General features: G+C 40.3%; 1 protein-coding gene across 1 annotated transcript; it reads right to left on the bottom strand.

The window, feature by feature from the left end:
• Nucleotides 1-3303: 3303 nt before the first annotated feature.
• Nucleotides 3304-27555, bottom strand: CASC4 (cancer susceptibility candidate 4; the record flags this gene model as incomplete). Its single annotated transcript, XM_009582027.1, has 10 exons — nt 3304-4137; nt 8444-8611; nt 14410-14583; nt 15979-16077; nt 16435-16515; nt 17377-17521; nt 18437-18527; nt 19614-19716; nt 20713-20767; nt 27349-27555. Coding segments are annotated over 10 exons (1197 nt in total), but the record flags the coding sequence as incomplete, so codon positions are not given.
• Nucleotides 27556-27560: the final 5 nt, after the last annotated feature.

The following is a 27560-nucleotide window of genomic DNA, read 5'->3' as shown; positions in this document are numbered from 1 at the left end:
TGGCATTGCGTGAGGAGGAGGAGGGCAGTGAGGAAAACAGCAAGGAGAAATGGGAAGGAGAAGGTGGCACGGGACTGACTGGCAGGGTGGAGGAAGCAGCAGGAGCCATGTGTATGTGAGAGGGGAGATGGCTCGGAAAACAGATGTAACAAAGCCACCTACAAACACACACACAAACAAACGCAAGGAACATTGCTCCAAAAACATTGGCAGTTTCCCAAAAGAACACAGACTTTTTTCTTTTTTTTCCCCTCCACTAAAGTGGAATTTGTTTGACAGAACAATTCCCCTTAGAAATAAAATTCTTTAGACATTGGATCACTAAATAATGAAGGGTAAAGTGCTTAGTGACCTAAATTAGATTCCTTAAAAGGATACCCACTAAGATCAAACTGTGTTTCTATATGGGCTATACTTAAGCCAAATACTTTCCCAAAATACAGAGGCAAAACAAGGCTGGAGTTCATGTGTGCAGTCGGCTGCCTGAGCCTCCCAGCACTTCTCAAATAGCAAAAGGGAACTGGGAGCACTTGCCTGTTGTCAAAACTTCGTTGAGTGCTGTGGGTGCATCAGCAGCGCCGCTGCTCCTTCTGCCAAGGAGACACCAACCAAAGCAGAGATGAAATTGTCTTCCAAGACAGACACTCATGTCTCTCCCTCATAACGCTCTATTTCCCCCTTCCTTGGCCAATTATGAAATAAGCCATAACACAGCAAGTATCAATTTCTCCAGAAAAACAAGATGCAAGCGTACTGGTTGAGACCAAAAGTCCAGCTGGGCTGGTATCTTGCCATTTTACCATCTTCAAATAGTATGAAAACCATTAATTTTCCTCATCTTGCCTAACAAATTTTAACCTGTAAGTAAGGTGGGTGCAGACTTAGGGATGTTTCCTGGGAAAGGGAGATGCAGAGCGCTGTGTCACCTTCCAGTCACTGCAGTGCTCGCACGCCAAGTCCTTTGTTGGTGCCATCTCACAAACTAACTAAGCCTTCTCAAACCACGTGCAGACGACGGCAAGGCAGGTGCGTATCATGAGCTTACTGACGTCCCTTCCAGACCAATTCACAGTGAGGTAGCCAATATGGCAATTAAAGGGTAATGGTTTAGCAAGGCATTGAAAACTGGGGTGAACGTTGTTTCAATTTTTACTGTCGCTAGACCTAAAGAATCTTAACATGGGACCATTCTAAATATAAAGAGACGGCCTGTGACATACAAGAAAACAAGAAAAGTTATACTTAATAAGAAACTGATTATGCGTAATAGTTATAGCAAGACAAAATTCATTATTTCCCAACATCATTTATCTAATGATTTTGTCTAGAAATGCCAGATAATGTCATTCTGTATCATATACAGAAGTAATCAGGTTACAGGGAAAACCAGAGTGAGCAGAAGCACACTAAGGAATCCTTCATATCATTTAGCATCTCACTCAAGATGGTAAACATACTAAAATGGTCCCAGAGCACTAACAAAGCAAAACTGCTTTTGATATAGAAGGGGTTTTTTTGGTCTGTTGTTTTCAAGCGCACCACACTTGTACGGATTCAAAGAAATATCATGAAATGGTTTAATATTCTAGAAGACAAGAAGCTAAAATAAAGTCTATGTATCTCACCATCACATTACTGGGAAAGAAAGGTAACACCAGGCTGAGCCAAGGTACGGTCACGAGATCTACTGAAAACTGAGCTGGGTGTGAACACCAGCTCCTGCCTCTTCACATATATTCCTCACTGCAAGCCAGGTTAATTTATTTCATCACAACAGAAAGTTACTGACCTCTGCGCAGGAGTGTACGTGCAGGCATTTACCAAAGGGCAGCTCATTTGTTGTGAACTTCACCTCATGCACCTTCTCAGTAACTTGTTTGTTTGACCGAAAGTCTCACGGGCTTCAAGCAGCGGAAAGCAGCGGGGCTGGCACGTGCCCTGCAGGAGGTGGCTCACATGGGACTGGCCAAAGCAGCTTTTATGCAGTGCCAGAGGTTATACAATGACAAACTTAAGGAAGGCTTTCGCAATACTGCCAAGTTATTCTTACATACCCGTAAAAGCAGCTCAAAACGTGTTGCCTGTGTTGCTGTGCACGTTCCCACCGAGTGCGCAGGTGCTGGAGTTGAAGCAGGCTTTTGGCTTAGAAATATCCAGGGAGCACATGCTGGTACTGCCCTGCACATGACAAAAACGAGCTGTAAGGCACCTGGCGAGTTCCTCATCTCCATCGCTGCCCCCAGAGTTGGCCTTTAACCGTAACCACTGCTGATACGTCAAAATACCACAACTTCTGTGAAGCCCGAAGTTAATCCAATTTTAAAAAGTCAAAAGAAAAAAAAAAGCCAGAAGCCTCGCATACTTTAAACAACTTAATTTATTAGAACCCATAAATGTTGCTTTCATTAGAAGAATCAAGTTAACACCTAATTCAGGGTGAAATTACATTTTAAGACAAAACAAAAAATTGTAGTGCTTAAATACAGCATTTACTGAAGACTGCTATTCGTAGAATCCTGGTACAAGTTTATACTTATTGTGTGGTATTAGTATGGTATCTAATTCTGGTATCTAATTCTGAGCAGGTTCAGCATTTTATTTTCAACTGAAAATACATCACACCATGCAAAGGGCTATTCCCCCCATCTGCCTCCCAGAAGTATGGAATGAAGAGCTCAAGCCTTAAAAAAAAAAACAAACAAAAAACCAAAAAACAAAACAAAAAAAAAAACCCTTGAGATGCACCACCAGAATCTGAAGTTTTTATTTCTTGTATATTTAAGACTGATTGGTAGAAGATCCCTGTAGCAAAAAAAAAGTATGACTTGAAATTTATTTAAAAGGTTCACTGCATTGGCGTCAACCAAACCTTAACTGTTACTTCAAACTGGAACCTGAGTACAGAGATAAAGTACAATCACCCATGTCATAGGCCCTATAATTTCTTTTCACAGTAGCCCTTTTGGAGAAGCAGGTTGGGTTAATAACCTTAATTTTCACTACTGTAGATCAACAGAATCATTTCCATAAAATTCAGAAAGTGCTTAAACACAGAATACAAAAAGTATCTAACTTACAAACCTTCTGATATAGAAAATCAAAATGTGGAACATGGCAGATGTTGAGAGATCTGTATCAAAGTATTAAATTGTAAATTAACTTGAGTGACTGCGACACAGGATGGATGCTCGAGACAGTAAAACAGCGCATACAACGTATTTACTGAGGGCGAGGGTTGTTCCTTCCATTAAGGTTCCTACAAAGCTGATGCAGACTTGTCTGTTTCTCACTAGCACGCTTGCTCTCTTTAACACATACACAAAGATTTCCTATAAGCTGTGCTGAATTATTTATCTTACCTTTTAGAATAAGCTATTAGTTACACAACTTTTTCAGGATGTATCAAATTATTAAAATTCTAATATCACCAATTTCCAGCCCTAGCTACGAGATTTGGTCATTGTATTTGAGAACTGAAATGGTACTTGCTTCCGAAGACTCTCATAGCCTTTCCTCAGTCACATTAAGGAAGGAGCAATTTTTTAAACATTCAGTTTTCATTCTCAACTGATAGCTCACCTGCAAAATACAAAAACACAGCACTCGTGAGAAAAGCAGGAGTATTTTTGCTCATACAGGTATTACTGTAGAAAAGGAGTCCTTTGGCTGTACATTGTTTCCACAGTGTATTTGTTACATGAGATATAAACTGTACAAGTTCTCCAGTTTACAAAGTTTTCTAAATTGCAGAAACAATTCAGCCCGTATTTATAATACCGGTTTTAAATGTAAAGGTTATTACAGATAAGGTACAGTCTAAGTACTTGGCTCAATGTAACAACAAAAATGTAGTTTTAATACAATTTGCAATAGTACAACTATGTACATATGTACAGAACGGTTCCCTTCTGTTACTTTGCTGACTTTGAGTATACTCATCACTTTTAATTATCAGCTTCCTTTAACGTAAGGAACACCAAAGTAAAAATGGTTCAGTTTTGCGGCACTTCAAGTTCCTCAGTGGAGATCTCTTCTCATCCACATTTCTTGCTTAGTTCCGGCCTTAAAGAACACCATCACTGAAGCGTGGCTTGCCATAATCAACGAGGTCGTTTTGTAGATCTCTTTCTTCATCATCTGCAATTAAAATATTCAGATCAACTCTGATGTGATACTGCTGAAAAAATATTTAAACATACTTTTCCCAGAACATGCTGCTAATGCATACATCCACCCCGAATTGGCCTTGTCTGGTTACGGGGACGAAGTCATTGGGGAAAATACGGAGAACACACGTGGGCCTGCGACCGCAAGTCCAGCTGTCAGCACTCGGGGAGTTGTCCCTCGTGAAGAAGTGGGCCTTCACACTATTCAGTATCTTTGGCTTTATTGCAACCGTGATTCAGAGATTTATTGACTTAAGAGATTGTAGAGCTAGTTAAACTTACTACTGTAATTTGAGAATCTTCCTTTAAAGGTTTCAAACTCCCCCACTAAAACCCAACTATGAAGTCAATTACTACAGAAAGTTACATTGCCGCTTTTAACCCATTCTAAAGTTAATACATTCCAAGACTTTACAGAGGTGGGGTATCTCATGGGACGAGCACAGAGAAGTCGGTATGGCTCCCTCCAGGCTAAGGTAATACTTTTTCCACCTACTTCTCAGATTTGAAAAATGATCCCTTCCACACAAACATGGCACAGCACGTTTTTCAGGGGATTTTTCCTAATGCTGGAGTTGACTTTGCTGTCAATGTTTTCACATACTGCTATCTCATATCTCAGACTTGAGGGTAAAATTTGAAGAGAGACTTTTAAAAACATAAAAGGCAGCTCTCAAACTTTTCAAACCTCTCATCAATGGAAATCCCTGTTCTCTCTCTCAGCACTGCTGAAGAACCAACAATACATTTTTCACCGCTACTCTTCACAACTGAAACAAACCCAGCTAGCCAGGCTCCTCGCGATAAACACTCAGCCCGTCAGTCAAGACGTCTGCTCTGGAGCTGCAGAACAGCTGCACGCCCAGCCAGGAAGCGCAGCGCAGGAGCTGGGAGCAGGGCAGGGGCGATGCATCACACGCCGCCCCCCAACCGATGCCAAGTGGCCACTTCAGGCACGCCGCATCTTTCCCAGCCGCGTTTAGTTCGTCTTTACAATGGATTTACAGCTTTGTCCTTGACTGGAAGAACGAAGATGTTTCATCTCGTCTTTCAGATCCAGAATGACTGTCTCTCTCCACCACTCTTGACTTCTACTCCTGGGGTTTTGGTTTTTGAGCCTCATGAAAAACCGTAAGATGAAAAAAAACTTGTGCATCCTCAGTATAACCATTTACTGTAGCACACACAAATCCATCAAGAAAATGCACCTTCAGTATTTTTTCAAAGTGGTCTTTTAAAATACAATACTCTGCATTCTACCTGCCATAATGCAGGCCTCTCCTGTGTGGGTCCCCAGCCTTCTTCCCTCAATACATGAAAAAGCCCTAAAACTTCAGTTTGTTTCAATTATTAAGCTTTTGCTGCATTTCAAAGCTGAGTTCCTTTATATTCAGCAAAGATGCTTGTTCACAGGAATGGAAAACTTACGTTTACTAAGTCTTTTACTAGACGATAAGCTGTCTGAAGTTCTTCAGTACTTTTACAACAACTATTCATCAGCCTGCACAGGAGGTAGGTACCCGCTGGTAACTTACTCCCAACAGCAAAAGGCGGAGGTTTATCTACGTGACACGTGCTTTTGTTCGGTAAGAAACTACTAATACAGCACGTGGATATCACTTGATTTATATAATCCTCCACCATCCAGCCACCACAAAAACATATTTACTAGAGTAGAAGCCAACAACTTTTAAATACCACCTTGCATTTCTAACAGGTGGACCAAAAGAAGGAACGCCAGATTGGATACTGACATTCACACGAGCGTATCCCAAATTTGTGTATTTTCCTCTGATAATTTCAATCTAAGGCCCACACATTTCTAGTGGCAACAGAAAAACATTTTTAATTAAATGGCTTTGTTTGCACATGCCGCATGCTTTGTTCTAGCCTGATGCAAAACCATGTGATGTTTTTCTAATAGTTTTTAGACAGAAGTTCAGGGTTTTTTCCTCCCTGAACAATTATAACCACCCTCCCTCCAAACCCCCACAATTCTACCCTCTCCTACCCTGCAAACAAATTAGTGTAAAGACTAAAGCAGGCACTTTTTCCAAAATGCTACTTCTGGAAGTACCACTTGCCATGCTGTAAGACACATAAATCAAGTCAACAAGTTATTAGGAAACAACATAACAAAGGGCTTGGAAAATTAAGTCTGAGGTGGTAACATACGCTGCTCAGGCTATTCTTTCTGAAAAGGCTTCCAGAAGTCACTCCTTAATCTTTACTACCAGATATTAAATCATTATGTCTATACAGATATACAGAGGGGTTGATCAGAAAAAAAGATTTTCGCCAAGTCCAAATTTAAAGCCACCATTGTTGTGAACTGACAGGTACCGCATCGAAATGGGGAACAGTTTCATGAGGCCACTTTCAGTTAGAGCTCTTATTTTTTCAAATACCCCTTGCATAGCAAGCTACATAAGCACAATCTCTATGTTTTTTAACAATTTTCCAGCACTTATTACTATATCGTACCCACCCTTTTGTAAGTGGCACACAGGAATGCTGTTCGTTACTGCTAACAGTTTACAGCATACGTGATATTAACTCTTGCTACCTAAAGCCATTCCTTTCCCTGCAAAGGCCCCCATAGCAATGCATTCGTGCTGATAAGCAAATCGGCACGGAGCTCTGAGGTGCAGCAAGAGCCGCGTACGGCAGGAGCACAGCGCTGCGTCCCTGCACCGCTCGGGCAGCTGACCTCCTCCCGCCTCCTCCCACGCCCCTGGTCGGCAGCGCAGCGGCTGCGGGTAAAGACGAGCCCAAAGGCCGGGTGCGGCAAAGAGTAGAAGTTTGCACAGATTCAGTAACAGTTACGTGGCCTTGGTTAAAACTTCAGGAATCGTATTCTGAAGTCCAGTTAAGGTACCGTTGCAGCGAGGAGCCAGGCATCGCCCACTGATTACTAAGGGAACTGAAAAACATGAAAAACCCAACCCACACAACTGCTGGGATTTGCAGAGCAGAGCTTAGACATACAAGCATGCACGACATACCATGCTTTCCTTTTCATTACAAGATCGTAACCATTAGAAGCAAGTCTCCTACTTCCACAGCAACAACAGAAGGAGCTGTATATACTTTTGTACCTTCATTTAGAAGCTAGCTTGTACAAGCAAATTACAATTCAGTAATGACCCGTCCAGAAGAACTGACGTTAGCAATCCAGAGTGACTAAAATCCGCTGCTAGATTTGAGCGAAAGTGTAACAAAACAGGCCACATCTTCTGGAGCAGCAACACAGTTTTCATTTTTATCAGTAAGTTAATTAATTGCCCAGTGTTGTGATCCATACTTTTCTTTTGCTTGTTCATCAGTTTCAAACTACCAGCCCAGCCAGAAAATGCTTACACTGCATATTTAGATGCATGCCCACAGAAATCAGTTGCTTTTTATCAGCTTTTCCCGTTAATTATGCTTGGATACCAATTAAATACATGTCTGAAAAACTACCAGCTAAAAAACTTGCATGATGAGGATCAAAATCAGGTAAGTTCAGCCTGCAGAACTTCAATTAGGTGGGTTTTTTTCCCCTCTTTATTTTGCACTTTCCTTAACTGGAAATATTATATATGTTTATGTAAACATTTTCACCCTACAGACATGCAAGCCTTTCACAAAATATTACCAAACAACTAGATGGAGAATGGTAGACACCGTGGCAGATACATGGCAGACAAGCAACGGCGAGGCGATGCACTGAAACGCATGCAGAACAAGAGGTGGTCAACATGCATACACAGGTATTAGGCTAGCACCAGATTAATGAGTTTTGAAGTTTGGTTAGCAAGGAAAACCAGAAGCCTGTTGAATCTGTGTACAATGCGTGAAAATTACATTTAGAATTGCCAACTGAGACCTCATTGCATACCACCTCAAGGCAGGTGTGACAAAAGCAGTAGTCAAAAAAAAACTATGCTTCTGTACTTGAAAACTGCTTTAGTAATGTCAAAGACTATGCCCCAACTAGTTAGATACCAGATTTGGGGTTTTAGACAAAACCATTTCTGAAATTTGAGGTGTCTTGATTTTCCTAGCAGGAACCGAACACATGACTGAAATAAGGTATCAGCATCCTCTCACTGAAAACTGCTGTAACATTGCTTTCAAACGGAGACCAAGACCAAATTTTAAAGATTGCCTAAAGCTTATTTATTCTATATTAGAAATTTTTGATCAGCTAAAAATAGTGAGGCTTTACACAAATTCAACAAGTAAACTCAGCGTGGATTTTATTACAATGGGATGGAGATAAGGCCCAAGCTCACCTTGGACGTCTTCTTCTCCACCATCACCATCCTCTTCCTCATTGTAAGCCAGCTCAGCCTGTTTGTCTGCCTCGTACTCACCCACGTTACCATCATCCCCATTATAATCTGCCAGTTTAGAACCCTGCTGCGGATCAACAGGGGATTCATTCTCATCAAAGAATCGGCCTGTGAAGTAGGCAAAGGATTAAGTCAGAAGCAGAGAGGAAAGAAATAGGAAGATTCTAAACGAAAGCAGACCGCAGGTTAGGATAGTCGGGGTTTTGTAGCTGTTTCAGCTGGAGGAGAAAGGGGGCAGAAGGGAGAGGGCTTGGGCAGGGGGAGAACAACAAGGCTTATGGAACACCTCCGTGCAAAAAGGATGTACTCGGTCATTCAGCATTTGGATCTTGTGAAATCTGATTGTTGTAAGCTTCACTCTTTGGAGAAAAGAGCCAGAGTAAGCATCCAAACAAAAAGCTCCATTTCTGATTACCTACAAACACTAATAATAGTTTTCTTAAAATGCTGAAGAGCATACAGTGGAAGTTTTTGTATCTACGCTTTTTTCTGAGGAGGACTGGCATTTTTCTACACACAACGGAGCAATATATCGCTGACTTCATATACGGCAATGTCTGCAGAGTGTGTACCATACTGTCAAGGGTAAAAATCTAGCAAAGATTGGCCTTGCATCTCTGAACTTTTTTTTTTAACTACCTAATTAATTTGGCTTTACACTCTGGTTTCCTATTAAGCTTTAACAGTTTTCAAAATGTTCTGAATCCAGTATTTTTGTCTCCCAGCAAAGAATTAAGAATAGTTCCAGATACTGAAACAATGCACAAGAAAAACGAAAATTAGCTGGAACTATGAAATGACTAGAGAGTCAACCAAGCACACAATGAAAGATTAATGGTGTGATGTCAAGTTCAGAGCTGGTGTTTAATGGGATACAAGGAGATCTGTTCAAGTCCAATGCAGTTCAGTCTGCTTGCCCATTGCTTAAAGAATGCAACACAGAGTCTGCAGAGGATACAAGTCTGGAGAGATTATGTATAAATGAAAAAAATAGGATTAAAGTGCGATACAATCTTTACAAACTGGAAATGGACTGAGAAAAAAGTCTGCCAAGGCAGATGTTAAGTGATTCGCAGTGGAAGCAATTAAACAGAGGAGTAAAACTGAATATGATTTCAACATTAGGATTAAAAAGGAGGTTAAGGTTACAATGGACAGATGTAAAAATGAAATTATTTCTTAAAACAATGAAAACTATCATACGTGGCAGTATATGAAAATCAGGACAGAAACAATAACATAGTGCTCATCCGGATGGGGAAGAAAAACAGAAGAATCACATCTAGTGCAGCTCAAATGTACAGAAATGGAAGTTTCAGTTATTTTCATAAAATGAGCAGGAAGAAACTATGATCTGTTTAGAAATCAGAAGTTTAATATATTATTCATTCTCTATTCATCTCTAATTGAGTAATCCTTGCTATTATAATTTATATTTTTGGACACTGCATTATATATAAAAAGCAGACAGAACTGTACAATTCGCACATGTTAAATATAAAACAAGCTATGGAAAGACAATTAAATGCACTTAACCTACAGAAAAAACGAGCCTGTAGATATGTGACAAACAAGAAATACTGTGACAAACAAGTACTGAATAAATTTAAGCTGACAGAAGGAAAGGTTAAAATATTAGAAAGAGATCCTAGGAAACACAGCAAGCCCATACAGGCCTGTGAGCTGGAGCTCGTGGGGGCAGCCCCGCGCACAGGAGAGCCCTGGTGAGCTCGATTCCAGCACAGCTACTCTTTCACTACAGATGCTTCATTCTGCTTTCAGTGTTTGGTATTTTAGCTCAAGCTACTTGAAATCGAGGGAGGAAAGACTGAGACCCTGAGCACACACAGACCTCACCAGCAGTTGTTCTGGGCTAGGCGGTCTTGACAGCAACTCCACTGCCTGTGTGTGGAGAGTCAGGTGTACAAAAGATTTAGACAGTAGATGACTTCTCGCACAACACCGGGAGAACATCAATACTCCAACACAAGGCACGTATAATGGTCTTGGGATACCAAGACTTGAGGCAAACACCAGAACAGGAGTCACTGGTAGCTGGAGCCAGCGATGCACCAACTGCTCTCTGAAACAGACAGACAAGGTCTGGAATCTTGATGGCATGGATCTCTCAAATCACTCCAAACATGAGTCAGTGTCCGTAACGCAGGCATTACAGGGACTGACTATTTGAGGCACAGTGGAATGTGTGGTTATGAAGCACAAGAGGTTAGTGACAGCATGGCGATGCCCTCTGCACCCATAAGGATGTCACTGATGCTAAAATCTGAAGGTAACATTTGCTGAAATGAATTCTGAATAGACATATGGGGTTATTACTCAAAGCTGGATCCTTACAAACACACTACTTGGAGCAGCTCTCCACATGCTCATCACTAAGGACCTGCTTACAGAACAACTTTAAACAGCAGCGTGGACTGGAGGTTTGCTGCACCCAGGTTTTTTTCCAGCACAGTGAACTTGCTGCAGTCACTTTCAGGTTCTGCTTCTTCTGAAACTGAACGGCCGCAATGTGCCCATCTCTGTACCTGGTACCAAAGTTACTTTTTAAATCTATGCTATCAAAATAAAAAAGGAAAACATCTTCTGGGAAGAAGTTCTCTGATTCTGAAACCTGACAGATATGACAGACACCCTGACCAATGATGGTTACTCGTCTCATCCCATGGGCTGATGCACAGCAAGTTTTGAGGCGCTCAGTAACCAAAACCCCAGCCAGGGAATTGTCTACAGTGAAAGCTGTGTGCCAGAGCTGGGCTCCTCCACACCAGAGGGACGAATTTATCACCAATGGACCTTTCAGAACACCCACGGCTGATCAATCAGGAAATAAACCTTCTACAAACCTGGATTAGCTATTTCCATATGTGACAGAGAAATTCTCTCCCTCATTGCATCATTACAATGTACAGTGTAAGTTATTCCAAATATGAAGGAGCAAAGAGAAAAAGAAAAGACTAATCAGTGACGATTACTGACTCTTAGGTACCCATTCACAGCCTACAATGGAGACATTTAGTTCACTGCTCCTGCCTACAAAGCTAGCCCCCCACATCATTTAATCCATTACCAGGGAAGACAGCCAATCCATTTAAAAACCCCAACAACGGAAATAAGAAGCTCTGTCATTTCAGCTGTAGTCACTCAGCCAGACAAGTGCAGAATCTTCAACAAGCTCCTGTGATAAACTGAATAGTCTTGCACATCTCAGGACACACAGAGTGGAAGAAAAGCTTGCACAGGTTGCAATGTCATGCCCATTTTGAATACATCTATTCCCACTTCATCAGAAAGATCCATGAGTGTTTTTAAAATAACTGAACCCTTCGCTAAAGATCTGTTTCTTAAAAAAAAAAACAAAAACAAAAACAAACAACAAACAGTATATTGATGTCCATTCCCTACTTCTTCAACCCTGGTCTTTTTAGAGCTTGTTTTCCCCTCATATTAAACCCTATTTAATTCTTTTTCTCCTCCCTGAATTCCTTCCAGCTTCCCATCATCTTTCTTTGATATTTAAAGCCAGAGGATGGCCTCACAAGCACTAGGTAAAAGTTAGTTACTCTATCTCGTTATTTGACATTTCTATTCGCACATCCCAGAAGAAAAAACTCACTTCAAACATTTGGTAGTGACTAATATCCACTGTTGACCACATCATTTTTGACTGAACTGCTCACTTGCTATTTGTCACTTACTCTGTGCATGTAATTCTCCGTTCTTAATTGCAGACTACTTTTATGTTTACAAGCTTTTATGTTGCTGAAACCACATCTCATACATTGTTTACCATCCAGCACTCAAAATACCAAATAGTGCCAAGCAAAGGATCATCTGTAAACCTCACAGAAGCTTTTCAGGTAAAACTCTTAGTGATACCTATGCCTAGAATATTCTTTTCTTAAAGTTGTGCAGCCACCAAATAGCAATTTATTCCTGACCAGGTCTCCATTAATTTGCCTATGACAGTCACATTCCTGTTTTTACTGCTTTCGTTCCTTTAAATACATACTTTTCAGATCGTATCACTTTGACAGAACTTGTTCTTGAAAAATCCATGTTAACCACTTGTCATATTCTATTCAAACTGATAGAGAATTTGTTCTGTTACCTTTCCAGGTATCAAAGCTAGGCTGCTGGGTCTCTAGAACTCCTCAAATCCTCTTTCCGTGCACTTTTTAAAGACGTGTCTTCTTGGGGTATGATGGCACCTCTCTCAAAGTTGTTAATGGTTCAGAAACCATTTCAGGTAGCTTCTTAAATCTCTCGGATGAGGTTTGGCACTATCTACAGGCTTCAGCCTCTGGCCCTTTGGGGCTACAAGGGGGTGGGGAGAGAAGGAGAGAAGACACTGAACTCCCACATCCCTGTACACCCCTTTATGCCAATACACGCCCTACCGCTATTTGCTAGCAAATCTGACTATATGCTCACAGGCCCTGTTTTAATTTAACCTCTGCTTCAGAATAGCAACTAAAATATTTTACAAGAATAAATGGAGCATTAAACTTATTTCTCTGTTATCTAAGAGATTGCTAGAAGTTAACTTTTTTTTTCCTGCAATTTCTCTAAGCTACAGAAGTGCCAGTCAAATTCTAGAGAAGAATTTCCCTAACAAAGGGAACTTCCCAAACTAAACCTTAAACCTTTTATGACAAAAATGAATTAATAGCTTCATGTTCCTGAGAGTGACCCTAGCTTTCAGAATTCTTTTCACTGATCACCGAAACCAATAAATGATTTTATTTCAACAAAATTGCTATTTCTGTACCACTGTTTATCCGATCCACAGAATTAACACAGGTCTCTGGCAGGAGGCTATAGAATCCTTTTTTCCTCCCAATTTTCATGACTCTGAAAGTGGCAATTCTGATGTAGTAACTTGTGAACTTGGACTACAGAGAGATTTTAATCATAGAAACCAAAGCCTAAGTGAAAGCTACTTAGCTGTGAGTACGAAGAAATTTAATATATATAATAAAGAAAAATCTTATTTGGGTAAAAAAACAAGAGGAGATGTTTCAGCACTATGTTTTTTCTTCCAGAGGCCCCTTCCCCACCCAAATGCTAAACAATTGGAATTAGTTCTTTAAAAATAACCAGGCTAAGGCACACCTAGTCAGTATACTCTATACTATACTGAGGAGTATAGTATCTCTACTGATACCATAAGAAACTTGCTTCAATATAATGTTCCTTAGGAAGATGCTAAATCAAATACTGTAGGCATAATTCTCTCCCAATGTTACGGTATCAGCTGCAACATAGAGACACATCTCAAAAACAACAGTTCACAGACAGCTGTAGGTGTATTTGCAAGTTCTTACCTGCTGTCTGCCCACTAAGCCTCAGCAGTATTACCACCATCATACACGATAAACAAATACATCATTTGCTCCTGTCTGAAGGCTTCTTCCTTGAGCAGACATGGAAGAGAAGGGTTCTGGAAAACTTCCTCTCACAGAAGAACAAACTTCTGGCCAATACACATATACCACCACAAAGACCCCCTATGTAAGGGCTGAATTCTTACACTATTGTCCAAAACATTGTATTTAAGTCAAGTAACACAGTGTGAATATAAGTAACTCAGTATCATGCATGTATCAAAAGTCTTCACTTAATCTATTTAAATGTGTAGTAGTTTCCAAAAACATTTTAAATTCCTATAAGCAAGTAATTTTTTTTTAATGACCGAATATATATATATGGAAGATGACACATTAAGGCATCTCTTTTACACAGTAACATATTACATTTCTTTTCAGGCTTACTCTCCAGAAGGCCACCCGCTGCAATGGTTCCTATTTTCCAGACAAGCACTATTACAGATAGAAAATGAAGTGATTTTTTTAATATATTGAAGTATATGATATTGGCCAACTTACTTTGCTTCATCTTCTGCAAGTCACTAACTCTGCTCTTTGGAATTTTTATATGGTCTGTTTCAATTTTGTGTTCTTTCTGATTTTCCACATTTTCTTCAAAATTTAAGTGCTGGAGAGAATTTGGAGGTATCTGCTTCACAATATCAGCATTTCCATCATTGTCACTGTGCAAACCTACAGAATGAGGAAGCGTGTTTGGTTTTTACATGGTTCCAAAAGAAGGCTATAATGTTATTGCGCAAGTTAATTAATCACATTTTAATACGTAATCAATCCTAAGTCGTTACCTTCTCAACTGATTTTCTGTATGTACTTAAATGCTTGATGAAGCCTAGAACAATAATACGTTTATGTATTTTTCTTATCCTCCCGCTGATTCTGCTTTTCAAATCTACTAGGCATCATTTATTGTTTCAAGAGCTATGATCTGAGGAGAAGGTTGCAGTAGGTCACAGAAGTTATGCTAAAAATAATAAGCAGAATCATAGGACTACATAACCAAGGAATACAGAAAAACCTGGTCCCCTTGAAATTCACATCAAGCTTCTGTTGATAAACTCTAAATTCAATGAAGCAAGCTTTTCCCTTGCTATCTTTTATCTTTTCCCACCAATAAAAGTCAAAATGAAGGACTACCTCAGAACAACAAAAGAAAACTATTTAAAAGATTTGACATTTGGAAATAATAAACTTTAAATGTGTATACAGACTTTGAGCTCCATAATTTTGGTATTCTAATCTGCTTACACATCCAGGAAAGAAATTAAGAAATACTTCTGTTGCCTTTTTTCGAAGAACCAATAATGGGCATAACAAAAAACTTCAAGCTGTTTGGTCATGTCACAAATATATAATGAGTTCGGCATATTTAATGTTTTTTTTAGCAGGACAGTATTTGAATATGCCACTTGCAGTGCAGATATAACCTAACGTTCTCTTTGACATTAAAGCAAAGTGGACTTGATCCACGAGCATTAAATTTAAGTATATTTTCTGTGGATTTGTGTCCTTTCTAACTGCAATTCTTCTAAACCCTTTCACTGCAGTACTTTTAATTCTCTCATGTCCTAAACCTCCCACCCACATCACCCTCAAGCGAGCTGTTCACAGAAGGAGGAGGACACTGAGCAAGTGATAGTACCACTGTTTATTCTCTGAGCATAACCAATAGATCAACAATTAACTCCTGATGATATGTTGCAGCCCTGTCTAATTAGTACCCATAAGGAGGGGTACTAATTTCAATTACTCTCCTCTGACCAGTGGAGAATCTTTAAGCACTTACCTTTGAAACTTCTAACTCTCAAATTTGGCTGCAGTTGGTCAAAAGGCTCAGAAACTACTGTGTGTGTGTGGAACAAAAAGATCATACAACCTCAGGAGGCCAGACTAAGAACACACTCAACCTTATATCCTGCAGAAACTGATTGTTATTTTCCTTTTTGTAACCACATCAAACACGAAAAAGGGGCTGGCCACGTACATCTAACATTCATTATATGGTAGCAGATATTAAATGGCGAGTTTCCTACAAAATGTTGACTTGTCACCTGCTAACAAGAATTTTACCTGGTGCCACATTCGGAGCATGGGGCTGTTCAGTTGGAAGATTTATAACAGGTTGGTCACCTTCAGTTTTAGGAGCTGAAATAAGTGGCTTCTTTAAAGCTGAAATAAAATACATGGACAAAAGCATTATCATGAAACAAACTATATACCAGGTCTTCCTCTAAGAATCCTGTAAACTTCTTTGTTGTTGTTTTCTTGTTTTTAAAACATAGACAAAAACATAAAATACAAGATTTCTGGCCAGGGGTAGGGGGGGAAATATTATCAGAAGCATTGTTTTGAGAATTCAAACCTCTAAAGCACAGTAAAAACTATCAGATTTTACACCCCACTTTAATTTTATTACCATAGACAGATTTTAAAACTTTGCATTCACTATGAAACACATGGTATTCAAACAGAATATATATGCCACCAAGAACCCAAATGTGAAAGTATTAGAATATTTCTACTAACCAGTGGGAGTATCTTCAGCTTTAGCAGGGTCATTATCTTCTATTTCAGGCATGCCTGCATCTCCTCCTGGTTTGATTTTCTCTGTAAGACAAGAATAGGATATTCCGCCTTATTAACCTTTAAGTTTGAACAGTGAGTTTCCCTGTTGTGGAAGGCTCTAAGACCAGATGAAAAGTCCTTTATCCACAGAAGATGTCCCATATTGATAATGCAACTACAACACTCCTTATATTGTACTGTTGAAGTCACTGAAGACTGCTTTGGAGCAGTGCTCCCAAAATCAGTGCAATCTTCAGAAAAGGGTGGGAAACAGATGCATTGCTCTTGGTAGCAGAATAAGAAAAGCCTGCTGCAAGAAACTGGCCAGAACAGACACTGAACTGACACAAAAAGGTGCCGATTCAGCAGAACAAGAAGTAGAAACAAAGGGAATCCATCTGCCATTCGGAGAGGTCTACAGGGAGGAAACAACGGCAATAGTTACTCACGGAGAGCCTCCTGTACAGCTCCTGATAACCAAATTGACTTACCCAGCTAGAGACTTCTCACAGCGGTTCCTCACCTCCAGCCACCTTCTCTGTGCAGATTCCAGCTCTCCAACAACATGCCCCTTCCCTGGCCCACCCCAAGACACATCTCACAGGGAGGGGAGAGGCGATCCCCAGTTCACAACTGGCCACATGAGGAAGGAGATGCCAAATGAACCAACAAAGGGAACACAAAACTGTGCAAGAAACTACTTTCATAAAAGGATCCAGAGAAAAGGACACGCCAATCTCTCGATACCTATAAACTCTAACTTAGTACAATCACAAGCAGCTAATTAAGTTATCTGAGCCAAGTAATTCATTGCTGTACTTCAGAGAAATGCACGATTCTGATAGCAAAGGATATAACACAATTGGCCCATTATCTATCAGAAATGACAAAAAAGGGAAATACCTTTGCCATTTACAACATGATCTGAAGGCTGCTCATTCTTTACTGTGTTTTTATCTTCTGCCTCTGGAACAGTCTTAGATATTGCCTGGTCATCATTATTGGGACTTACTTCAGTGTCTTTACTGGACTGAATTTTTTGTGTGGCCTGTTAGAACAAATTCATAAAGGAACCAATATTAACGGCATCCCTGAAAATTACAAAACAAAACCCCTCAAATTCAACATTACTTTGGGTAAGCAAAATCACATTTATGAATCAGATGATCACCACAGCAAACAGCAGCAGAAGTCCTCTATATACAAACCTGAATCCTGAAAGTAGGAGATGAGAGTATGGACACATAACTGAGCAGAAAATGTAAAATACAGCATGGCTGTATGACATCTATATTGGTATATGTAGCTCTTAAGTATAATGCAAACAGGTTAAGGCCTTAAGCCTCAGGTCAGAGACTCTGAAACAATTCTAGATTTCAGGAAAAGATCTGATTGAAACCTACTTCAAGTCTGCCTTATTATGAAATGTTTTTAAACAGAGATGAAGTAAGGAAATGAAATTCTAAGAAAAGCAGGTTATTTCATCTGTTTGCAAGAGGCCCATATTCTGCTGGCAGCTTGCACCATATAATTACACCCTCGATACCATTCAAATACCATTGTTATTTGCATCACATTAGCACCTCAAGGCCTCAATAGAGATCAGGTTTCCCTTTGCAATAACCTATACAAGGTTGTAAGAACACAGATCCTACCCTGGAGAGCTATAAAGTAATACCCATTTTACAGAGAAGAAACCGAAATCCTTAGCAATGATGTCACGTAGGAAGGCTGTGGCAGAGCAAAGAATCGAGCCTGATCTTCAAGGCTCAGTTCACCGACTGAGCAAAGCAGGCAGATGTTCTTACACTAATACCCATCCATTTAGGGCTGCTCAGGACGACGTTTAACGGAAAGTTAGGGGAGAAATGTCCAACACCTCCATATATCTGAAATGCTGAGTCAAACAAACTGCAGATTTCAGGCTCTTCTAATTCAACAAAGAAACTTAGCTGCACATTACCTTTTGTTCCCGCACAACTTGGTCCATTAATTTCTTCATGTTTTCTTCATGTTGCAGTCTCATTTCCTTGATCTGCTGCCCACACTGCAGACTTGATTAGAAACACATTATTAGTTATATTTCATTTGTTGTATCTGCTCTCCCATAAATAAAATAGGGGGAAAAATATGAAGTGGCACAAAGAGCCAAACCTGAGATATAACTAGAATAGTTTGTCCAAAAAGCCTTGTCCTGGAACGTGTATGGGGTGGAAATGGACTGAATACAGAAAGAAAGCAGAACTGGAAAAAATAGGGACAGAGCAGAAAAACAGTAAAATAAACAGAATGGTCTTGAACATATTTCCTCCAAAACCTGGAAAGCAACCGAAAAGTCAAGCTTCACAGTTAATCTGTCATCAGCATATATTAATTCCACTAGGAAAGCAATATATCTTCCACAGCTGTCAACATAGAAGATGCACAACTACTACTATCAGTTACTGCTACCAACTCAAATAACAAGATCTGAATGGCACAGCTAAGTGTCCCAACTTCTCTAACAAGCCACATAGAGATCAACCCAATTCAACAAAACTCCTGTCTCCCACAAACCCGCAAATACTCAACACAGCACATAGAGTAAAGAATGGTTTTTTGTGTGTGAAAGTTTCAAACATTTTCTCAAGTGTTAATCTCGCTCACTCCTCAAAGCTTCAGAAGAAGTTGTTCTTCCTGCTTCCCCATCATAAACTTAAAAGGCTGAGCTCAACTTCAAATTTCAATCTACACAATGCTTTCAACTTCAGTTGAAAAAAAATAAAATTACACTTTTAGAAAGACAGCAATTAATAACCCTGGTGGCTTACAGAACTGTGGCGATTAAACTCTTCCAAGTATTTGTTAACTAAGATTTCCATGTTACAAAAAATGCCTTGACTTAAAGTCATCCAACATTGAACAATTCCAGTAAGTCAGTTTTTTCTTAGATCATATCTCACTTTGGGGGTAGGAGTAGAACACCATAAAGAAATAGAACTTTAAAATCAAACAACTAGCTAAGTCAAAGCTACATCATCAACTGAGTACGCTCAAGTTTGAGTATTAGTAGAAATAGGATTAATTTGCACTTTTTAATAAATACAGGCTTCCATTACACACACACAAACCTACAGTTACTAACATTCTTGAAGACATACCTATCATATTCCAATCTCCTTGTAAGGTAAGTATTGTTCTTCTTGTACTCATGAAGCTGATCTTCCTGGCGAATGAATTCCTGACGTAATTCTGCTAGTTGTTCTGGACCAAAAATCAACATGAATACAGAAATGTAAGAAAAAATGTCCCATGATGGATACAGCTTTCAATATTGCTATATAAGTTCAAAATTTGCTCAAGTTTTATATTACTTCTTCTAGATTCTTAAACTAACTTGAAAAGGATGCCAATTTCCTCATGCGTGCCAGATGTCATATGAATTATAGAACAATTCTTCTGATACTATGCCAAAACCCCTAAATTTTTCTTTACCTTTTCATTCAGAAGACTTACACAATGCTATTTCACCTACCTGTTGGAAATCTCCTTAATTTCCTGAAAGATTCTGTTATTCTGAGTAACACAAAAGTACTACTAGGTTACTTTAGACACGATGGTCAAATATTCTTTTTCTGCAATAAATGTACAAAAGAAGGTACCTTCATGCTATAAAACCAATAAATATTTCCTGTCTTCACAATTGTTCTACAAGTTCCTCTCCCTGCTCCTCAGGCTACAAATAATTGTTAAACTTCCTACTATTTTAAGTTGCAACTACATAGACACAGGCAGAAATGCCAAGTATGTTGTCTGCAGGCATGTACAGATTTTGGCATTAGCTGTTCTAGATCACTCTGAAACCCATACAGTAAGATTACAGGCATTGTAATCATGTCTGTATGCAACAGCCTTAAAAGATGTTTCCTGGACCTTTTCTAACCCAGCATGAGGATCACACCGTTGCTGATCCAAACTACACTAAGCCATGTATTTGGTCATGACAATGACTCTAGTATCTTGGAAGTAAGCAGTGCCAGAAAACATGTTCTTTCTGCAGATGATAGAGCAAAGTCTACGAGAGCCAACCCTACACTTATCCAGACTAGGTAATAAAAAAAATATAATGAAATTTCACATTATGCGATGTTCCAGCATCACTTGATCTGTCATTTAAAATGTATTCTGCAGTACCTAGGCAGTTAAAAAATAAACAACTTCACAGTCTGCCAAATCACCGTTTGGCCATAAATTCCTTACCCTTTAAACGATGTATGTCTGCCATTTGGTATGATATGTTGTTCTGCAGCTTAATCTGAAAGGAAGAAATGGTTATATAAATATAGACAATCAGCAGGTTAGAGAGAGCTTAGACTGCGAAGACTCAGATGCGTTTGTTTTCATTGTAAAGACAATGTATGTAAAGGATTATCAGAATGACGTATACAAAGTTCTTGTAAATATAAGTAATGTATATTTAGTTATCTATAAGTGTTATCACCAACCTAAACACTGTATTTAGTCTTTGCTAACAAGGACTTAAATTTATTTCCAGAACATATTTCTATCAAAAAAGTAGATTCTGTCAGGACTAAAATAAACACATTGCATTCTGATACTGCAGAAGGAGATGGTGAATTTCCAGTGTCAAATCATAAGGGTATAAAGCGTCATGAGCAAAAACAATTTTTACCTAATGTATATTTAAAGTAAATTTTTTACGTGATGCTACCTATTATTCATAACACACATTTTATTTTTAAGAGAGAATCTGACACCAGTAGACTTCCGCAACAGCTTTTAATTTGGTATTTTTAGTAAGGAAAAAATAGCAGTTACAATAAATAAGAAATGCATGTACACAAAGTCATTAAGTAAAGACGCTTTGTCTTGTTCTTACATAAAGACATATGTAAAGACAAAAAATAGCAGAAATGAAGAGCAAGATGCATGTGTAGAACATACTGAGAAAGGGTGAAAAAAATCCACGACCGTCATCAGGCAACACTGGGCTGTAATTATTTTTCTTGTAGTTTCACGACGGGTATAAACAGTAACTCTAGAAGGGATTGTGAGAGAGGGGTGTCATTCTTAGGTTACAAGGTCAGAATTACCTTTTGGAATACCAACATGAAGTGCAAGCACACCTATGCTGGCACGGGGCGGGGGACACACACAGGCTATTTCAATTCCCACACAGATCGTGAAGCTCAATGTCTGAGTCAGTTACCTAACATTTCCTGTCACAACAAACAAAAAAAGACATATGCCCTTCCTTTAAGACTTCCTCCACCCACCTCTACCTTCCCTTTTATGAAATTACTCAGTTCTTTAAAAATGTTGCACGTAATGTTTTTGTTTTTAAAAGAGGCATTCATGCTCTGGACTGTCTGATTCAATTTGTCCCATATGGGTTGAGGCAGGCATTTATAACTTGAGGAACTACGGCCATACAAGAACTGCTGAAATCGTGATTTTCTGCAGAACACAGTGTACACAGAGGCACACATCCAACAGCTCCAGTCACATAATAGAGGCTCCTTATGAAACAGAGCGCTCCATCGAGAGGTTGGTTTGTGCCAGACTGCAGGATCCTGGCTCACCCCAGCAGCAACGCACCCAGGGGCAGCGCTGGCAGCAAACCCTGCCCCACGGCAGAGGACAAAAGCCAAGAGGGTTTCTGGAGCGTGGAGAGGCACCACCGCGATGGCTCCGATCTATGCGGGGAACGCCCAGCCACTTCACAAGGCTTTTCCCAAAAAAAGAAAGAATGGCAGATGATGCAATCTTTTGGTAACCTGAGAACCCTGACCATATCGCTCTGAAATAGGGCACAAAATAAAAACACCCGATAGGGACACTTAGGAGCCTTCTCGGCGGGTTAGAGCCGTGCATTTGAGAACCAGTTACACGCGTGCTCTGCCCACAGAGACATTTAAGGCACTCTAGTTACAGGATGCGCAAAGAACAATACTCAATTAAATGAAAGCCTGTGTTGGACTTCCTGTGCTTTATTTCAAAAGCGCGAGTAACCCCTGCGGTGGGGACTTCACACAGAAGCACAATACAAAAGTAAGCACCAAGCCTTTCCCTTCCAACAGGCGCCCATCTTGCCACTCTCCATCGAACGGACACTGGGACAGGAGAACAGACACAGAAAGAGTGATTTGTTGAGCATTAATAAAAAAGTATTTTGCAAAGCCACTGGCAATAATGACCAAATTTTTTCCTGTCTTCCACTCTAATGCAGTTCTTTCCCAGAACCCAATAAATCTACAAACAAAGGAGATCCTGGGAAGTCGTGGGTTCTGTTTTCAAACCTTCATCTGTCGGAATTCATGACACAGAAAGCCTTCCCGCTGGCTTGCTTCTGCTCATCCTATAAAACATTTGACTTGTAATGGGCTGGGGGAGGGCTGCCTGTCTGTTAACCAGAGTTTGATTTGAAGATTTATCATACAATCTTTCATTTTGGTGATTTTGAGCTTCAGAGAAAAGTGACAGAATTTATATCCAAAACAGCCTAGCTGACAGCAAATGTCCGTCATCTGAAGGATAGAAAGGGAAGAAGCTTTTTTATGATTCATGGGATCTGTTCCACCTACACATGCAAAAAAAACACACTCCACAAACCATGGCACAAGTCCAGTTCTTTCTGAGCTGTGTCCCCCTTGAGTCTAGACCTATTTGTACTGTTCATGTTTCTCAGTGGCTTCTCAGGTCCTTTCCAAAGCAGTTAGGATGTATGAAAGAAATTCTCTGTAGCCCAATGAGCTCTGCACAGGAAAAAAACATCAAAAATCCTGTGCATGCTGGAGCTACATACATGCAAGGCAACCTTCCAGTGCTGTCTGAATTGTTAACAGTCTTGTCATATAATGAAAGGCACTGTAAGGAAAAAAGTTATAAACATGCTGGAGCTTATCTCTATGTACAGCAGGACAGAACACAGGTAGTATTGCTTCCCGAAGAAGTGGTAAACTGTAAACATCCACCCATATTTCCCTGTGACTCATTTCTTTATCTAGCAAGAACACCCTCCGAGTCGTCTGTCGAAGCAGCGCAAGCAGGTGTCCGTACTCCTCTGTGCAGCTTCACGAGCCTGGGCATTCCCGACGCATTGCTAGGGCACGTGCCGGAACAGCACAGGAAAGCTGTTTAAAAGTCTGTTTGCACAAGGGTCTATATATGCCACAATTCCATGATCTTTCTACTATTGTCAACTGCCTTTTTCAGAATAGGCAGTGCTGTCATCAAACAATTAGTACAGCATAGAGATGACACTATGATCATCAGGAACATGCAGTAAGATTGGAAGATGCACTCAACATCACCACTGTAAAGCTACAGCTTTGCAAACTGAGGAGCTATCCAAGGAGTTTTGGCAACAAAGAACATAACCAGCAGCTCCCAAGGATGTTTTACTAAACAGTTTCATCCTGTGAAGCACCATTTCTGGGCACCAGCTAAGGGGCAAGGCTGTATTACACACCTGGCATGGCCAGCAATAGCTTTGGAATGAGAAAGGTATGCTCCTGAGAGCTGCAATAGCAAATACAGAGCTATGAACCCCTACACACTGGATGGTTGCCATCTGGAAGCTCTCCACCACAAATTCCTGCAATTCAATCATTTTATTGAGTTTATTGCAAAGGGATGTGTAAAGCTATGAAAAAAAAGTATCCTCACAGTATGCTGCAAAAAAGCATGAAATACTCAGGAAGCTAATGCTAACTCTGCATGCATCACCTCCCCAAACACTGGGGCAACCACTATTCCTGTTTGCCTCCCAAGAGGAGCTCCAAAAGAGGAAAACTACTCTCGTTTGTTCCAAGGTCCAGCAGACCATCACGAGCTCATCAAGATGAGCACAGGGCAATAGGAGAAGAGAATTTCCAAGAACTCACACTTTTTTTTTTTTTTTTTTAAACACAAGACACTGGGTCACGCTACTACATTTGCTCATAAGAGCAAACAACATTCTGGTGCAGTGTGACTGGCTTGTTACGCATGCAGGGGGAGGGAGGAGAGAGACAAGGGTTTGGGCTTGACGACAGATATCACTGAGCTAGGAGGAAGCTGCCTGCAGAAATTCAAGTTGCCTCAACACTGGGAAATGCACACTTGATTTACACGACCACAAGGCAAAGAATCTCTTATGAGGGCAAAGGAGCATAAAGCAGAATTGACACTATGATAACTACCAGAGTATCATCTTTCAAATGCGTTTTCTATTAAATAAGCCTAGATCTGTTGTGATCACTTGATACCCTGGGAATTACCAGTGTTGGTGTTTTATTATAGCTCCTGCATCTCGCAAATGGACTAAGATCATTGGTAAAAACCAGTTTGTTCAAAGAACATTCTTGCCAAATTCTATTTTGAGAGAAAAAAAATTACCAGTCAAGCCTTTTTTTGGTCAGACACTTTATGCCTACTACGCACTATTTTTTTTTGTAGCAGATCTTTATTGTCTAAAACAGAGCTTTATTCTCTATGCTCTGAAGTACAGTCACTTAAAGATTGGTTTGGTTTTTTTTTTTTAAGAAAAAAATTAGGATTGTTGCCACTGAGAACATGACAGTAGCTCACATGGGAGGAAAAGAGAAAGGGACAGTGACTGGTTATTGGTAAAACATACTGCTATTCCTGCCTATGAAGGCACATTGAACATTTTGAGCACAAGTCAAGAAGAGAGGATATTCAAAAGCTACTTGCTCACATGACCTTAAATGGCAGCTTCTGGAACAAAGAATGAAGACATAGGGCATATACTGCAGTATGCATACAATTAACAATTAAACTATTCCGTGAGGTTTACTAGTGACATTTCTCTTGCTCCCCTCCTGCTCTGCCCTCTGAGATGCCAGACTGAGAGCACTCAAAGACCAGCCAGATTTATGGAGAACAACAAAGTGGTCAGCAGGCAGGTGCAGCTCGACAGCACCTCAGTTTGTATCACGTGCACCAAAGGGGGCTCTGGCTTCCAGGAACCCTTGCTAGACACCCTGGCTTAGCGCTTGCATTTTGTCTCTGGTGTCCTACAGTAAAACATTACAGATTTCAGAAAAAATACAAAAGCAAGCCTTGCCATGCAGCCCAATAATTGATAGCTTACTTGAATGCCACCAGTGGAGTTTTACACCTGTCAGTTCCAATAATGCATGAAACAAGTTCATTAACCTATGAACACAGGCTAAATAACGAGAACACAAAATCAACTTCACCTACATAAAGAGCAGCCATACTGCAAACACCCACCTATACTACTTCCCTTGAACACCCTTAGCCACTGCTCCAACAGTCTGCAGCTTGGAGGCAGTTTCAATGCATTTATCAACCTTCAGCAGACTTCCTCCATTAATTTGTCCAGTCTAGCCATGAACTCATGTTATTTTACTATCCTCAACAGCCTGAGAAAGGGAGCTCCAGCTCAGTGCCGCGACTGACCACCTCCTGTGTTTCAAGCCACTACCATCTTTGGATGCTTGCTTTTACTGAAGGGGGCAATGAACAACTAAACCTATTTGCCCTCTATATACACGCAAAAGTTCAATTAAACAAAAACAAAAAAACCAAAACAAAACAAAACACCCAACAGTTTAGAAAACTACCAGTTTTCTGTCTTTTACAAGGGGAAGCATCTTTGTTAAAACCTAACTGCTTTAATTTGAGTTCAGCTTTTCTTACTCATCAGACTTAACTATTTTGATATCTGTATAGAATACTTATTTATAAATTAAACTAGATTTTATAGTATCACAACATTTTTAATCACAATGGTGTTAACTGCATTTATTTCCAATGGAGAGCAGCGGTATCCACCATTACATATCTAATCAGGCTTTTTATTCCAAACACAGAAACAATTAAAAAATTTAAAAAACACGTTTGCTGAACACACAAATGGCTTCAGTTAAATGGTTCAGTAGGAAAGAAAACATAACTTTAATACAAACTTAATCAGTTGGAAGGAATCTAATTCTGTAATGAGGTATGTATGTATTCGGATTTTTCTGTGACAATTAAATGCATTTTCTCATACTGCTCATCAAATGTGTGATATGAAAGGGCCAGAAAAACAAACTCAGCCAGTAATAAGCCTAAGTGTGGTATTTCCATAAATCCTACTGTGATAAACAGTATCCAATTAGCAGAATTATGAACTGCATGCAAATACGCTACCGTACACGACCGAGCAAAAGAACTTGTCTGCGTAACTCCTCTGCAAAGAGTTGCCTGTGATGATTATGAAAGTGGAACAGTGAAAGTTGATGCATTCACTCATTCTCCCTTCCACAACAAAAGAAGTCCCCAGGCCACCTCCACATAAAAGGGCACGCTGAATTTTCTATTAGCTTGTCTCTTCGCAGCTAATGAAAATGACACGTTATGTCAGCAGCAAAAATTTGAGCACCAGCCCCTGATGTGCCAGGCATTTTGAAAGAGGCAAGCTCCGGGTGCTACACCTGAACATTATACTTGTTTCATTCTCCTTGAGACCAAACAAACTGTAGTTTTAAGGCTGTGTATAGCTTTCTGACTGACCACAAAAGATCAAATAACCTCAGCAGAGGAGGAAAGCTAAAAAAAAAAAAAAATTAAAATAGCCGTCTGGAAAACAGTGAGCTCTCAGTGTTTTCATTGTTAGCACAGACACTGCCCTTGCTGGACATTCTCAACTCTTTCCAGGGATGCGCTCAGAAACCCCCGCATACTGCAAACGTCCCAACAGCAACCAAATCCAATGCACCCACTCCAGAAACCAGGGCTTGGGGGGTTCATTTTACCCTCAGGCTGCAGAAGCTGCAGGGACACCGGCCATCACCGGGCGAGGAAAGACGGTGCCCCCCCAGACCCTCCCCGCCCCCGGGCCGGCGAGAGCCCCCGCTTTACCTTGCTGTCCTCGCACTTCTTCACCTGGCCGTCCCTGGCCTGCAGCTGGCTGCTCAGGTGGCTGTAGTCGGCCTCCTTCTGCTCCAGCTGCTTCTTGTGGGAGTCCACCTTGCCCATCAGGTCCGAGTTCCTCTTCTCCAGGCGCCCCCGGGCCACCTCGGTGCGCTTGGCCTGGCTCTGCAGCTCCGCCACCTCCTCCTGCAGCAGGGCCT

Source organism: Fulmarus glacialis, unplaced genomic scaffold (genome assembly GCF_000690835.1).
Source record: "Fulmarus glacialis isolate BGI_N327 unplaced genomic scaffold, ASM69083v1 scaffold6280, whole genome shotgun sequence".
NCBI lineage: Eukaryota > Metazoa > Chordata > Aves > Procellariiformes > Procellariidae > Fulmarus > Fulmarus glacialis.
The sequence above is the reverse complement of the archived record's forward strand: the minus strand, read 5'-3'. Positions and strand labels throughout refer to the sequence as shown.